The 15,774-nt window shown below is 41.4% G+C and overlaps 2 protein-coding genes across 2 annotated transcripts; both read right to left on the reverse strand.

Annotated features, from left to right (window-relative positions):
• Positions 1 to 7,389: 7,389 nt before the first annotated feature.
• On the reverse strand, positions 7,390 to 8,079 carry LOC136071016 (uncharacterized). The gene has a single exon (XM_065781793.1). The coding sequence runs from the start codon at positions 8,077 to 8,079 to the stop codon at positions 7,390 to 7,392; it is 690 nt and encodes a 229-aa protein (XP_065637865.1).
• A 2,659-nt stretch (positions 8,080 to 10,738) lies between these two features.
• LOC112037491 (protein AE7) lies at positions 10,739 to 15,346 on the reverse strand. The gene is made up of 6 exons (XM_065781794.1): positions 15,336 to 15,346; positions 15,138 to 15,198; positions 14,392 to 14,495; positions 14,189 to 14,288; positions 12,820 to 12,865; positions 10,739 to 10,954 (listed from the first exon to the last, which is right to left on the reverse strand). The coding sequence occupies exons 1-6, from the start codon at positions 15,344 to 15,346 to the stop codon at positions 10,854 to 10,856; spliced, it is 423 nt and encodes a 140-aa protein (XP_065637866.1). The 3' UTR covers positions 10,739 to 10,853.
• Positions 15,347 to 15,774: the final 428 nt, after the last annotated feature.

Raw genomic sequence — 15,774 nt, forward strand, 5'->3', positions numbered from 1 at the left:
TAGGCCATGTCTAGTGCGTCGACTAATCAGTCGGTCGTCCGTGACGGGGCGGACTACGAAGAGGTATACCCGTCAGGTCCCAAAGACCACGACGCCCCGAGCAAGGAGAGTAGTCCATCATCATCCTCCTCGTCCTTAACAAATGAGGGCCTGGAGATGATCGAAATACAAGAGGGTTCAGCTGACGACGAAGAGCCGATAGTTAGATCCGTCATGGGAGCTGATGGACTTAGGGAGTTCATCATGCTTCTAGAGTGGACGGTACACGCCTTCACGTCAACTATCAAGGAAGCCCATTTTAATAACCTTAGGGCCCGTTACCAAATCCCAGACCACATCCCACTCTGTCTACCCTATATGTCAGAAAAATGTTATTACGAAGGAGTTGACGGAGTAGGTGTGTACGAACAAGTGCTTAAGGCCGGCCTGAGATTTCCATTAAATTCGTTGCACCGCAAACTTTTAAAATACCTAGGTATATCCGTCAGCCAGGTGTCTCCTAATGCCTGGAGAGTTTTTATCGCGATGGAGGTTCTGTACGGAGCCATGTCAGATGGTGGGAGAAGGCTTACGATAAAGGAGTTCCTCCACTGCTACCGTCCGGATGAGATAGATAAGTCGAGGGGCATGTATAGCTTTGTCCCTAGGAGCCCCGTCTTGAAAGTTATTTTTGAAATCCCAGACTCAAATAGAGACTGGAAGAGCCGCTACTTTTTCATCGAAGGAGATAATTGGATGTGTCATCCAGGGGAGACGGACTTCATGCCCGTTGACACAGTTTGGGGCATTTTAAACCCATCTGGTATGGCCCATCATAAATGACTCAGTGCAGTCTAACTAATTTTTATTATGTTTTTAACATCCGTCCTCTTTGATGCAGTTCGATGGCGTCCCCAGATTACCCTTGAGGAATTCAGCTTCCTTGAGAAAATTTTTGCAAAGACAAAGGCCGAGGAGCGGACTTGGGCCAAGCTCGTCAACCTCAACACCATCCATTGGTATTGTGACGGGCCCGAACCAACCCCGGCGGCACTAAAGTACGAGAAGTAGACCCGTCTACGTAAGTCCGTTGACCCTATTACCTGTTTTTACCGTCATTATTATTATTATCTCTTAATCCGTCTACCTTTTTTAGAGATGGAGGATGCAAAGAGGCGAGCAGCTATAAGACTTCAGGCTGCAAAGAACAAAGAAGCTGGAACAGACCCCATAGGGACGGGCTCCAGCAAGTAGAGTCTGAAGAGGAAACTGCCCGTGAAGGGTGACCGTGCATCAAAACAGCCCAAGATCCCCTTGGAGCCAGTTGTCGGCTTGATGGCTGGGGGGAATAAGTCGATCGCTCTGATCAAACACGGTGCGGGTAAGGGTCTGATGACGGGTCCGTCTGGCAGCCAGAAGAAGCCACCCGTCCTGCTTCGTGAGGATTCCAAGTATGCCCTCGAGAGGCTGTCGTCGATTATTACTATTGACGATTATAAGGATTTAGGGAATCACTCAACGAAGGCGATGGGGGAGACGGGCCTCCAACATTGCTCAGGTAATTCTTCCGTTGTCTTTTGGTCCATCTGTTCACCACTTGCTGCCCTTAAATATTTTACTTATGCATTTTTGTTGTCCTTCAGGCTATAATCATGATGAAAGGCATGATGGGACGGTGTCTCAATCATGAAACGACCATTGGCCGGGTTCGTGAGAAAGCCAAGGTGATGGAGGAGGAGCTGCTCGATCTCAAGGCTTGGAAGGTCGTCTAGGAGAAGAAGCTTAAGATGGCTGAGACGGCCCGGGACGAATGTATCCAGCTGACGGACCGTCTGAAGAAAGCCTTGGTGGAGAAAGATGATGAGGTCCGTCAGGCGAAGGAGGATGCGATACGTAAGTACCGCAACTCCGACGCCCTCATTTCAGAACTGAGTCTGGTTTATAACGACGAGTTTGACGATGCCCTCCGTCAGGTGAAGTCGTTATACCCAGATATAGACTTATCCACCGTCACCGTCATTGCCCCCGAGCCATCAACTGTTCAGCCCATTCAGTCTGAAGATACTGATGTTCTTTTCGACGAGAACGTCTCTGTCCGCGAAGCTCCTGTAAATCAAATCGTTGCGGACAGCCAGGCTAAGGACGTTAAGGACTGTTTAGCTGAAGAGAAAGAGACAGCAGTAGAAGATTTGTAGTAACTTAGTTTTATTAATTAATCTCCCCTTTTTCTTTTTTCTTTTTTGTATCAAGTGTAGAACAATTTTTAATGCCCGTCATGTTTATGGGGTTTGTATGAACATAGCCCGTTCAGTATGTTTACATTCTGCAAGGTCCGTTGACCTTTGTTTTATCTTTGTGAAATGCATGTGTTTTATTTTAAAGTACATTTCATGTTAAAATGAACTCCGTTCTGCTTATGCGATTCTTCCGTCCTCCCTTCTTTTTTTCTTTTTTTTTTTTTGAAGATAATCTGTCTAGCCTTGCGGAATTGACTTTTCCGTCCATTATCCGTTTAACCAAGGGTCGTCATCCCTTAAGATGATTTGTCCGTTCGTGGGATTTTTAGAATTACCATTCGTTTTAGAATGGTCCGTTTAGTACGTGGGCTTAGCCCGGATTCTAAGTGCTATCACCCTTTGGGGATGATCCGTCCATCTTGTGGTTGCAATTTTTGGCCCGTCCATTATGTGGATTTTAAAAGAGTTACAATATTTTTTAGGATGATCCATCCCGCTTGTGGACGTTATTTTGGGCCCGTCCATTAGGTGGACTTAGTAGTTACCATCTTTTTAGGATGATCCGTCCAACTTGCGGACGTTATTTTGGGTCCGTCCATTATCTGGACTTAGTACTTACCATCCTTGTAGGACGATCCGTCCAGCTTGTGGATGTTATTACTGGTCTGTCCATTATCTGGACTTAGTAGTTATCATCATTTTAGGATGATCCGTTCAGCTTGTGGACGTTATTACTGGTCCGTCCATTATTTGGACATAAGATTTTCATCCTCTTGGAATGGTCCATCCATCTTGTGGACTATATTTTTAACCGTCCGTCATAGGACTTAAGAATTTCATCCTCTTGGGATGATCCGTCCATCATATGGACAATATTTTTAACGGTCCGTCATAGGACTTAAGATTTTCATCCTCTTGGGATGATCCGTCTATCATGTGGACCATATTATTAGTCGTCCGATATTGAATTAACTAGATTAAGCAAGAAAAATTCAGTAGAGTCTGAAAGAAATCTTTATAGGAAAAAAGTGCCTGCCCCCTTGGGCTTAAAAAAGCACTGGTAGAGAGATTTGTTCAAAGTAAAACAAAATAATGGAAATAGCTGTTCGAAGTAAAACTACTGAAAACTTTAGAAATAAACTGGAAAGTTGGGGGGGGGGGGGTGATGCCCTTTATGTCGTCTCTATTGGTAGTATCTCCGTAGGTGCTCTGTGTTCCATGGGTGTTGCAATTTCCGTCCGTCCATGGTTTCAAGATGGTAGGTCCCCTTCCTCTGCCAAGACTAGATCTTGTAAGGTCCTTTCCAATTAGGGCCAAGTTTTTCTTGTGAAGGATCTTTAGCCGCTCCCATTACCTTCCGTAGCATAAGGTCCCTGATCTGAAAGTCTCTGTGTCTGACTTTGGAGTTGTAGTATTTTGCCATGAGGTTCTGGTATCGGGCCAACCTTTGTTCTGCTGTAGCCCGGACTTCGTCGACTAGGTCTAGCTGTAGCCGCAAAGCCCCTTCATTCTTGTCGTCATTGTAGCTCTCCACTCGATAACTTGTAAGCCCTATCTCTACTGGAATGACAGCCTCGCTCCCGTAAGCTAGCCTGAATGGTGTTTCTCCCGTGGGCGTTCTTGCCGTTGTACGATATGCCCACAAGATACTTGGTAACTCATCGGGCCAGATGCCTTTTGCCCCCTCAAGCTGGGTCTTGATGATTTTGAGCAGGGACCGGTTCGTGACTTCAACTTGCCCATTGGCCTGCAGATGTGCGGATGATGAGTAGTGATTTCTGATGCCTAATTCCGAGCAGAAATCTTGGAATGCCTTGTTGTCAAACTATTTTCTGTTATCGAAGACGAGTACCCTTGGTAACCCGAATCTGCATACGATATTTCTCCATACAAAACTTCTGATGTTTCTCTCTGTGATAGTCGCCAGAGCTTCCGCCTCCACCCACTTAGTGAAATAGTCAATCCCTACCACCAGAAATTTCAGCTGTCGTGCAGCCGTCGGGAGAGGGCCCATGATGTCTAGCCCCCATTGGGCGAACGGCCAAGGGGCCGTCATGGGTGTTAGCTCTTCGGTTGGTTGCCTAATTAGGTTACTGAACCTTTGACATTTGTCGCAAGTCTTAACGTAGGCTTGCGCGTCCTTCTGCATTTTAGGCCAATAGTATTCTGCCCGGATCAGTTTGTGTACTAAAGACCGTGCCCTCGAATGGTTTCCGCGGATACCCTTATGGACCTCTCTCATTACGTAGTCTGCTTCCTCGTGGCCCAAACACCTTAGGTATGGTCGTGAGAATCCCCTCTTGTATAAGACGTCATTGATTATTATGAATCGCGAAGCTCGGACTTTCAGTTTTCTTGCTGCGTCTCTGTCGTCTGGGAGCGTACCTTCCTTCAGGTAGGCCGTTAGCAGCATAGTCCAATTGTATTCAGGATTTACTTCCTGCACTTCTGCCCTACTATTAATGATTGAGGAATTTTGGATAAATGACAATACCTGATCGGGGGCCATCATAACCTCTGCGGAGGCGGCTTTTGCAAGCTGGTCAGCACATTCGTTCTCCTCCCTTGGGATTTGGACAAATGTGACCTGGAGGGTGTCGATCCGTCTCTTGACCTCTTCCAAGTATTTCTTCATCTTTTCCCCTCTACACTCATAGGTGCTGCTAATCTGACTGACTATTACCTGCGAATCGCAATGTACAATCATGGCCTCGGCGCCTGCTGCTTTCGCCAGGTCTAATCCTGCCACCAATGCTTCATACTCGGCCTCATTATTGGTTGTTGGGAAGTCCAGCCGAATCATACACTTGATTTTCTCTCCGTCAGGGGTTTGAATTACTACCTCGGCGCCTCCAGCTTGCTTGTTTGATGATCCATCCGTGTGGATGTTCCATTGTCTGAGGACTTGTGGCTCCTTCTGCTCTGTTTGCGTGTATTCGGCGATGAAGTCCGTCATTGCTTGGCCCTTTATTGCGGTTCGTGGTTGGTAATGTATGTCAAATTCGCTCAACTCTATCGCCCACAGGGCCATTCGTCCGACAGCTTCAGGGCTGCTCATTGTCCTTTTTAGGGGTTGATTCGTTAGGACGATGATGCTGTGGACTTGAAAGTACGGTTTGAGTTTTCGGGCTGCGGTTACCAGTGCGAAGGCGAGCTTTTCCATGTTGAGATACCTCTCTTCAGTCCCCCGGAACCCCCTGCTTATGAAATAGATGGGTCGCTGAGTTCTTTCCTCTTCTCTTACTAGGGCCGCGCTTACTGCCACCTGCGAAACTGCTAGGTATAAGTAGAGGTCTTCTCTTCGCTTGGACGGGCTGAGCAAGGGTGGCGAGGCGAGGTATTTCTTCAGATCTTCAAATGCCTTCTGGCACTCATCCGTCCACTCGAATGATTTCCTTAAGACGCGGAAGAACGATAGACACTTGTCCGTTGCTTTGGAGACGAACCTGTTCAAAGCAGCAATTTTACCGTTTAAGCTTTGCACGTCCTTTACTGTCCTTGGCGGTTCCAGCTTCATGATGGCCCGTATCTTCTCTAGGTTGACCTCTATTCCTCTTTGGGACACCATAAAACCCAATAATTTTTCCGCCGTTACTCCAAATACGAACTTGCCCGGATTCAGTTTCATGTTGTATGATCGTAGGGTATCGAATGTCTCCTGGAGGTCGCTCAGGTGATCTTTTTCGTGTGGGCTCTTGACCAGCATGTCGTCGACGTAGACCTGTACGTTCCTCCCTATCTGGTGCGCGAACATTTTGTCCATTAACCTTTGGTACGTTGCCCCAACATTCTTGAGTCCAAATGGCATCACCTTATAGCAAAAAAGTCCTTAGCTGGTGACGAAGGATGTTTTCTCCTGATCAGATTCCTCCATCTTAATCTGATTATAGCCTGAGAAGGCATCCATAAAACTTAGGAGCTGGTGTCTGGCCGTAGAGTCGACCAACGCATCTATCCGCGGGAGGGGGTAGCTATCCTTTGGGCAAACTTTGTTAAGGTCTGTGAAGTCGACACACATTCGCTACTTCCCGCTAGCCTTCTTGACCATGACCACGTTCGCCAACCACTCCGGGTAATATACTTCCCTAATGAAACCCGCCTCGAGTAGTTTTCTAACCTTTTGCGCTATTGCTCTGTCTTGTTCGTGAGCGAACACTCGCTTTTTTTGCCGAACGGGTGGGGTTAAGGGGTTCACGTTAAGCTTGTGTACTATGACAGAGGGATCGATCCCGGGCATGTCTTCGTGATTCCATGCGAAAACGTCTTAGTTCCTCCTGAGGAATGTTGTGAGGGCCTGGTGCACCAGCTGGTAGGCCAATGTTCCTATTCTGGTCATCCGCTCATGTTTTGATTCGTCGAGCGTTATCTCCTCCAGCTCTTCGACCGGTTCTGCGACCGTCCATTGCTCTTCTACGCACATTGTCTGATGATGATCTTCTATTTCTAGCATGGCAATGTAACATTCTCGAGCGGTTACCTGATTCCCTCGCAATTCCCCAATCCCATAGTCCGTTGGGAACTTGATTATCAGGTGGTATGCTGATGTTGCTACTTTCCATGAGTTAAGTGTGGGTCGTCCGAGAATACCATTGTAAGCGGATGAGCAGTCCACCACAAGGAACATTACATTCCTAGTGAGTTCTTATGGGTAATCACCCACTGTTACCGGGAGTGTGATGAAGCCTATTGGGAATACCCTTGTCCCTCCAAAACCGACAAGTGGAGCACTCGTCGGTATCAATCGTGCTCTGTCTATCCCCATTTGCTGGAATGCTGGATAGTATAGAATGTCTGTTGAGCTGCCGTTGTTGATTAATACTCGGTGGACGTTGTAGTCCCCCACACGTATGCTGACAACCAGCGCGTCGTCATGTGGATGATGGAGTCTCCTTGCGTCTTCTTCAGTGAATCCAATGATAGGGCTTTCCACCCGTGCGGTATTAGGCGTAGAGCCTGTTAGATGGACGTTCAGGACCGATCTGAGGTACGTTTTTTGAGCTTTTTTAGAAGAACCAGTAGCCGCGGTCCCTCCCACGATCATCCTTATGTCTCCGATGGGGGGTCTAGGACGCTCGTTATCTCGTCGGGGGGCCGGCTCTTGGCGATTGAGATCCGCTCTCTCTTTGTTGACGAATTTCTGCAACTTCCCTTGTCTAATGAGGGCTTAAATCTGCTACTTCAGGTCGTAACAATCGGCTGTGTCGTGGTCGTGATCTCGATGGAAACGACAATATTTGTCTCGCGGCCATTTGCTTGGGTCGCTCTTTAGTTTCTCCAGGAACGTCAGCGTTTCCTCGTCTTTGATTTGCATCAAAACTTGGTCAATCGGGGCGTTTAGAGGGGTGAAACTTGTGAACCTTCCTCCCGGGGGCTTAGGGCGCCTTTTGTCCCTTCTGTCTCCTGTCCTTGGTCTTTTCTGCCTTTGATCCTCATGCACGTCCGCCTGTCGTTCCCTCTTTCTGGGCTTTTCCTCCCTTGCTAGTAGCGCATCTTCTGCGTTCATGTACTTGGTGGCCCTGTAGAGTACCTCTGACATGGTTTTGAGGTCGTTTTTGTATAGGGAAAACAAAAACTTGCCCTTCCGTAACCCGTTCGTGAAAGCCGCCACCAGTATTTTGTCGTCGGCTTCATCGATCGAGAACGTTTCCTTATTGAAGCGGGTTATATAGGATCTTAATGTCTCGTCCTCTCTCTGTCTGATGCTCATTAAGCATGCCGTGGATTTCTTGTACCTGTGTCCCCCTATAAAGTGCGAGGTGAACTGAGCGCTCAATTCTTTGAAAGTGTTGATGGAGTTCGATGTCAGCTGACTGAACCAAATTCTTGCGGGACCCTTCAATGTGGTTGGGAAGGCCCTACACATGATTTTGTCTGGTACCCCTTATAGATGCATCAAGGTCTTGAATGTCTCCAGGTGGTCTAGGGGATCCTTGACCCCATCATAACTCTCTATCTATGGCATCTGGAACTTGTGTGGTAGGGGAAAGGAATTGACGGGGCCGGTGAATGGAGAGTCAGTCCGGTTCACTAGGTCGTCCAGGTCGCTGGACACTCGTCCTTTTAGGGCATTCATCATGACCTCCATCTGTTCTTTCATCGCCTGCATCTCCGCGAACATAGGCGGAGGAGTCGCATCCATGAGGGATGGGAGGCTCGTGTTTTGTCGTTCTGGCCTGCTTGGGGCGTTGCTCCCTTCAAGCCCTTCTCGGTCTCTTTGCATGGCGCTGGTACCTTCTTGATCCTCCCTTCGGTTGTTGGGTGCTATGTTTCTTTGACGCAACTGTTCTTCTAGGTCATGATTTTGTTTGGTGAGGCGCTTCACGGCCGTAGTGAGAGTCCAAACCTGTCTTTCGAGTGCGGTTGTGGGTAGTTCCTCTCCTTAGATGTCGTTGGTTGTTGCCATCGAGCGAGTGAGCACCATGCAACCCTTCTGTCTCAGGGATGAAGCAACGTCTGACTACTTTTTCTCACGTTTCCCCACAGACGGCGCCAACTGATGAAATTGAGAAATTCACCAGTGAGTCACACGATACCTTCGCCCTCGAATGTAAACCTACATAATACAAAGAAGAAAACCTATCAAAGGGCACCGGTGTGGTGCCGGGCAAATACCCTCCGAAGGTTAAGTCAGAAAGTATTCTCACAACTCTAGAGTGCTAGAGAGGGTAAATAATGCGTACCTCTATTGGTGAGAGTATTGAGGCTTTTATAGTAGTCGAAAGTTTTTCCTCTTAGACTTGGCATCCAAGTCTTTTCCTTGTAGAAGTCTTTTTTTTTTTAGAGTCCGAAACGTGGTGGACAGATCTTCTCCTTATAGGGAAGATCTTCACCAATACATGAGAATTCTAGAGTCCAAGTTGCGCAAGGACTCTTCTTAGGGTTTTACAAGAATGGGCCAAAGTGTTCCCACTAAGGAGCCCAACAGGCTCATGGCCAACCAGCCCACCTTTATTCCCTCCATCCACATCAGGTCCGTCCACTTAAGGCCTTGTGTAAATAACGGGCTCGTCTATTCTTTAGTTCGCGGACCATAGTTAGCCCGTACACTCACTCTAGGCATCCTAGCGCGTATTTTCTCCTTTTCAGCAACCATTATGTTGCTACGGTGATCCTTTTTGTTGTGACTACCGTTCTAGTAGCACTCTAGAACCATAAGATGAAATTTATGGTGACCCTCCACATGATGATGTATAAGACTGATCATAGCTTTGGCATCGGTTTCCTTGGATGGTGAACTTCAAATAGCACATGCTTATTTAGTCTAAAGCAAAATTTGGAATCTGAACCTCAAAATATCCCCTCCTACAGAACCATTAGTAAGTGATGATTTTCAAATAGGTTGTAGGAACCTAAAATTCCTACATGTAAAAACAGAAATATGAAACATTAAAATTGATAGTGTAAAGATTGAAAAAGATAAAATAAAAATGAAATGATGTAGTTGTAGTGTGACTAATTGTAGGAGTCGATCGAGAACCCAACAAATGTTGAGGACTCTCCTTAAACCTTGGGATCCATGTGAACCAAAATGCATTTGAATTCAAGTTCAACAAAATCCAAACCATTGTTCCCTCCCACTATCCTACAGGAGGGAATGCAAAATCAAAAAAATTCATGAGTAATTTGATTTTCATGCTAAAATATTTCTCTTTTGTGCGTTTTCTATGAGAGAGAAAGAGAGTGATTCACAAATTATATATTTGGGAATTGATTGAAAAGGGAGTTGGGATAGTGGAGTCACCCTCATATTAAGAATTAGGATCATGTCCAACTGAAAAAGGAACCCACCCAGTGTGATGTAAAAACTCAACTATGAGTTTAGCAAACCATTTAATCCTTGAGGAGTTTGCATATATATATATATATATATACACACAGGACAAAGTTTAGCTACAAAATTGGTTGTAGCATAAGGCTACAACTTCACTTAATAAAATAAACATTATTTCATATTTTGAAAATTTAACCATTGAATTGCATGTTTTTTACACTCTTATTACACATGTTAAATTTTGTATCAATCAGATATTATTTGTCCATATATATTCATATATATATATATATATAATAAAAAGCTCTAATTCTTTTTGAGATTTGATCATAAAACCTACCTCAACCTCACTGCCACAATCAAGGACAGTGGCATGTAATCCTAACATAAAATTAGGCACCATAAGCCTCAATTTGGTGTAAGCTAAAACCTCATCATGCAACTTATGATTTGAGAACTACAAATAATGTCAGTATTTACCAACAAAACAACTTTGAATTGATAGAATTTCACTAACAATGTGGCACACCTGTAAATAATCTCCTGTGTTAAATAAGAGAAACTATAAATATACAATGTTTTCACATTTGCATCTAAGAGACCAGAATAATCTATGATTACTTGGTAAGAAAAAATTCTTTAACATAATCACCTACATTAACAGACTAAACAAAAAAAAATACAAGACATCCAAATTGCATCTATTTCAGATTACAAAGCTGAAATGACAAAACTGCATGAATGAGACAGGAAAATCAAAATTTTTTTTTTTTTTTTTTTGATAAGTAAGAAAATCTTATAGCAGCCATGGACCAAAGGCTTAGACAGACTATTAATCTAAGTACACTGCATGGATGTACAACAGTTCAATCGTAGGATGGAGCCAGGCATTCATCAACCATATCCACAAGATTTGGATTTTCAAGTGCTGCTGCCACCCGTTCTTTATCATTTAGTTGTTTGTTAACTGCATATACCAAGAGGGAAAAAAACCCTACATGAATGTCATTTCGTAGTGTCATAATTTCTACAACATATTGAGTGAGCATACAAGAAAATGCTAACATATTTTAGCAACATCAATAACAATAGTCCTAGATTCTATTCTTACGTTTTTTTTTTTTTTTTTTTGCCTTGATTTTCCCCCAAAATTTTCAGGTTTAAGCATTTTAAAACACCATGATTTATAACCCTGCTCTCAAACTCTTCTTCATAACAAATCTACAAATAGCAGACAAAGTCTTCCAAGGACCATGGAACTTTGGATCACTAAAGGTTCAAACATATCTATATTGTATGGACCCCCTTGGCCCTAACGTTTGTTAGCCCTTGGTGGTTATAGAAGTAATTGTCTTTATAGGCAGTCCACTTATACTTCAATAAGTGTTTAAAGTATCATTATCATGTGTGTTTTAAAACGGTGGGTTTAGTTTTCATCAAAAAACAATTTTCCCTGTGGAAAATAAATGTATCTATTTGTTGCTTATATGAAATGATCATCTTCCTTCTATGATGGTTCTTGACCATCCAACAGTGATGATTTAACCAATCTAGCCTTTCTGTCACAAAATGAAGGTCCACACAGTGGAGACCTTTTAAAATAGAAAAATGTTAATGAATGCCCTAAGGGAATTTGTTAGTAAACCATTTTAAGAATGTTTTTATGGGAAAAAAAAAAAAAAGCAATTAATGTCTTGATAGCTTTTTCTATTTCCAATAAGAGTGGTGTCAAAACTCTCCTAAAATGGTTTGTTAACAAATTGCCCTAAGAGCACCCATTAACATGACTTAAAATATTGGACAATTTGACTATAGAGTATAGTTTTAACTTAACAGGTATTGCTCTTTAAAGAGCTAAAAAATAGAAAGATGTAATTGATCCTGCAAATATGAGATAACCAACTTTGCAAGCAAGATATAAGTTCATCTCAGCAAACAATAAGTTTTTGGTTGTTTTGTAGTTTATATTTAATTTCTTTTGTGTAAGAATTAGAATTTCAAGAGATTTTTCTTTTAAGTGTACAAGTATAGAGATAAGGCACTTCTAAAAGATTGTTTAATTTTTTAAACTTTTTTTTTCCAGAAGTTATTCATGGTCAATTGATGATATTGTTCTTCTTTCCAGAAGAGTAGCAATACAAAAATGTTTTGTTACCATAAAGCGCGGAGCATATATTATTGCCAAACCCATCCTCCCTAATAAGTAGATAAAAGCCTCCCAATTTATATGGTTATAAGCTTTTTCAATGTCCAATTTGCATATCACTCCTGGGATTTTGCTCTTCACACACACACAGCTGTCTACACAGTCATTAGCAATGAGAACTGAATCCAGAATCTGTCTACCACCCACAAAAGCATTCTAAGACTCAGAAATAAGCATATCTAAAACGCTTATCAGAAAAGCATATCTAAAACATAATAGAATAAAGATGATTGGCCTGAAATCTCTAAACCATCGAGTAAGTCCTTGTTTCCAAGTCTATGAAATGCTATATAATGAGCAGGCATACAAGTGAACTTCAATAGCAATATTGGTATATTGCGTCTTTAAATTATATGATATTGACATTAAGGGCCCGCGCAATAGACTAGGATTTCTTTATATGTAAGGATTTGAAAAAGCACTTTAAGAGAGTAGACATGACTGGGATTTAGATAAGCTGAATAGCATGTTAGCTTGGCAAACGTGGCTCTACATACCATGCATTAACTTGATAAGTAATAGATCCATAATCTAAGAACCACATGTAGATAATCATGCACATGCTAGAGACACACACACACACACAGTGTGTGTGTGTGTGTGTGTGTGTGTGTGTGTGAGATTACCTGCAGACTCGGATGCATGAGATCCAGGGACAACCCTAATATCAACCTAAACAAAAATTAAGAAAGAGTTGTAATGAGGTAAATCTTACATGTAGCATAGGAGATTCCAAGCCCAGTTCAAATTTCATATATATAAAAAAAAAAAAAAGAAAAAAAAAAAAGTAACAAAGACACGGTTTACATAAATTATGTTCCAAATTCCAATATAAACCATTAAGTGGCATCAGTGTATCACTAAATGATAATTGTGGGTAAATGCTCACCTGAGGGTTACACATCATAGTCCTTGAACTTATCTCACTCCATGTATGTTTTAAGACATTGGTCCTCATATCATTTAAATCTATAACATCTAACATTAATTACATACATGTATCCAAAAATAGTAAAACAAAATCTCAGTTACACACACTTGTGGCTTTGATCCCATGACTTAACTCTCCAGCCATTTTTATGGGAGAAAGAAATGCCATTCGAGCTAGAGCTTATTGGAAAAATATCAGGCATTTTGCAGTTAAATGTGCAAAGCTAACAATCTTGCAGACTGTCCATTGTTTAAAGCTAACACTGCAGATCTTACACTTTCTAAGGTGATTGTTACACTCTATGCATGCATTTGTTATCCATATATTTCTACTTAGAAAGAGCCATCAACCCATTCATCAAAGATAAAAGACCAACAAAAAATATATTTTTTTTTTTTGATAGGTAAGAAAAATTTATTGAAAAAAGACTACTTCATGCAGAAAAAAAAAAAAAAAAAAAAAAAAAAAAAAAAAAAACAAAGCAGCCAAAGAGTACAAAAAGAAAGAAAAAAGGAAAATAACAAAACTATGTATAAGAAAGAAGAGAGTCTATAAACATCGGGAGGGAATCACTAGTTGTGAGTCCCCAAGCCCAAGACTAGTCAAATAAAGAGCCAGCAAAAGAGGCAAGAAGCTGATTTGCCACTCTCCACATCTTCAAACATGTGGTTATTGCGTTCCCTCCAAATGCACAACATTAAACACAACATTTGGCCCAAACATAGGCAAAGTCTATCAATCTTATTCATTAATCAGTTTATTTAGAGCAGCGTACAAACCTGTCAAACTCTTACACCCCCCCCCCCCCCCCCCCCCACATCCAAATAAAAAACATTTGGCCCAAAGGAAGTGTACAAGTATAAAATCTCAATGTACTGATTCTCTATTACTGGTCTTTGATTTGTTAAACTGAAAGCTGGTTCTACATGTTCATGCAAAATAACTTAAGGAATTTTAAAAATGAAAATGCAAGTATGAAGTCCTAATATTCCAAAATACATTCACTTGTGTGATGAATGAACAATTTGTCAACAAAGTTCACAATAAGGAAATAAGGTCGATACCTTGTAACGAGAGGGCAAGCTCCTCAAAAGTTTTACTCGCAAGCAAACACCAATAATTGTTGCCATACTACAATGTTCAACTGTGGGAGTAAATGTGATCCTGAAGCAAAGCACCCTTTTTATTAGAACGAGGAGAAAAGAACACAATCAACAAAAAATGCATTATAGGATCAAGAATAAGTTAGAGAGAATATTGTCACTACCTAACATAACTTTGCTGGTCATCTACTTCGATTGCATCTTCTGTTATTTCTTTGAGCTCCTCCAAAGAGTATGGATGCTCTGGGTCTTTTATATCTCTTACATGATTTAAGAATGTTAAGGAGAAAAGAAGAAAAAGAAGGAATAACTACCCACACATAATTAGATGCAAAATCTTCCATATCATAACCAGAAATGAGTGATCAACTTCAGAAAGCATCTTTGGAACTACGATGTTCAAAAGAAAATGGAATATAAACATATTTATTTTTAAGTTCAGCATATATTAATTCAGAACTTAAATTTTAACATAAGATGTCAAGCACCCAATAATAACATGTTTAGCTGATGCTGAAACCATATTTTATTTACTTGTTACGTATCAGCTTACATACACACATCTATATGCCTGTAAACCTAAGGATGATTGTATGAAAAACGAAAAAAAGAAAAAAAGACACATGGAACTAATATCAAGTATTATTTGTTTGCACCAACATGCATGAGTGTGGGCGTGCATGTGTGTGAGAGAGTCAAAATCCAAGTATTATTTCTTTCATTTCATTTCCTTTCCATGTCAAAAGTAGAGGAACTAATTCCCAAAGTAAGCTCAAAACAACTCAAAAAGAAAAAAAAAAAAATTGTGTCCATCCAATCACAATTCCCTAAACACAACTTTTGACATTCCTCTATAATAAGTACTTTTAAAAGTACATAGACCATACCAAAATAATTGAAGAGAAAGGATATCAAAAACTTCTTGTTGGTCAATGGGTTCAACAGCATACTCTTCCACAGCAGTTGGCACGCTTCATGCTCGACGCTCTTTCTTCTTATACACAATTGGGTTTGCATTTATTAATTCAGAAACCATTTTCCCACTACTCTGATTAACAATAACCTTTAATCAACTTCTCATTTACAGAGCATTACAAAAAATGTAAACCATAAATTCATGATCAGAAATCAATTTCAATATTATATTATCGACACTTTACTTAATTAAATACATTCCCTTTTAGTTACATATTCTAGAAAAAAAAAAAAAAAAAAAAAAAAAAGACACATGGAACTAAAATCAAGTATTATTTGTTTGCACCAACATGCATGAGTGTGGGCGTCCATGTGTGTGAGAGAGCCCAAAACCAAGTATTATTTCTTCCATTTCATTTCCATGTCAAAAGTAGAGGAACTAATTCACAAAGTAAGCTCAAAACAACTCAAAAAGCAAAAAAAAAATTAAAAAATAATAATAATTGTGTCCATCCAATCCCAATTCCCTAAACACAACTTTTGATATTCCTCTATAATAAGTACTTTTAAAAGTACATAGACCATACCAAAATAATTGAAGAGAAAGGATATCAAAAACTTCTTGTTGGTCA

The sequence above is a fragment of the Quercus suber genome, unplaced genomic scaffold, assembly GCF_002906115.3.
Source record: "Quercus suber isolate HL8 unplaced genomic scaffold, Cork oak 2.0 scaffold_278, whole genome shotgun sequence".
Taxonomy (NCBI): Eukaryota; Viridiplantae; Streptophyta; class Magnoliopsida; order Fagales; family Fagaceae; genus Quercus; species Quercus suber.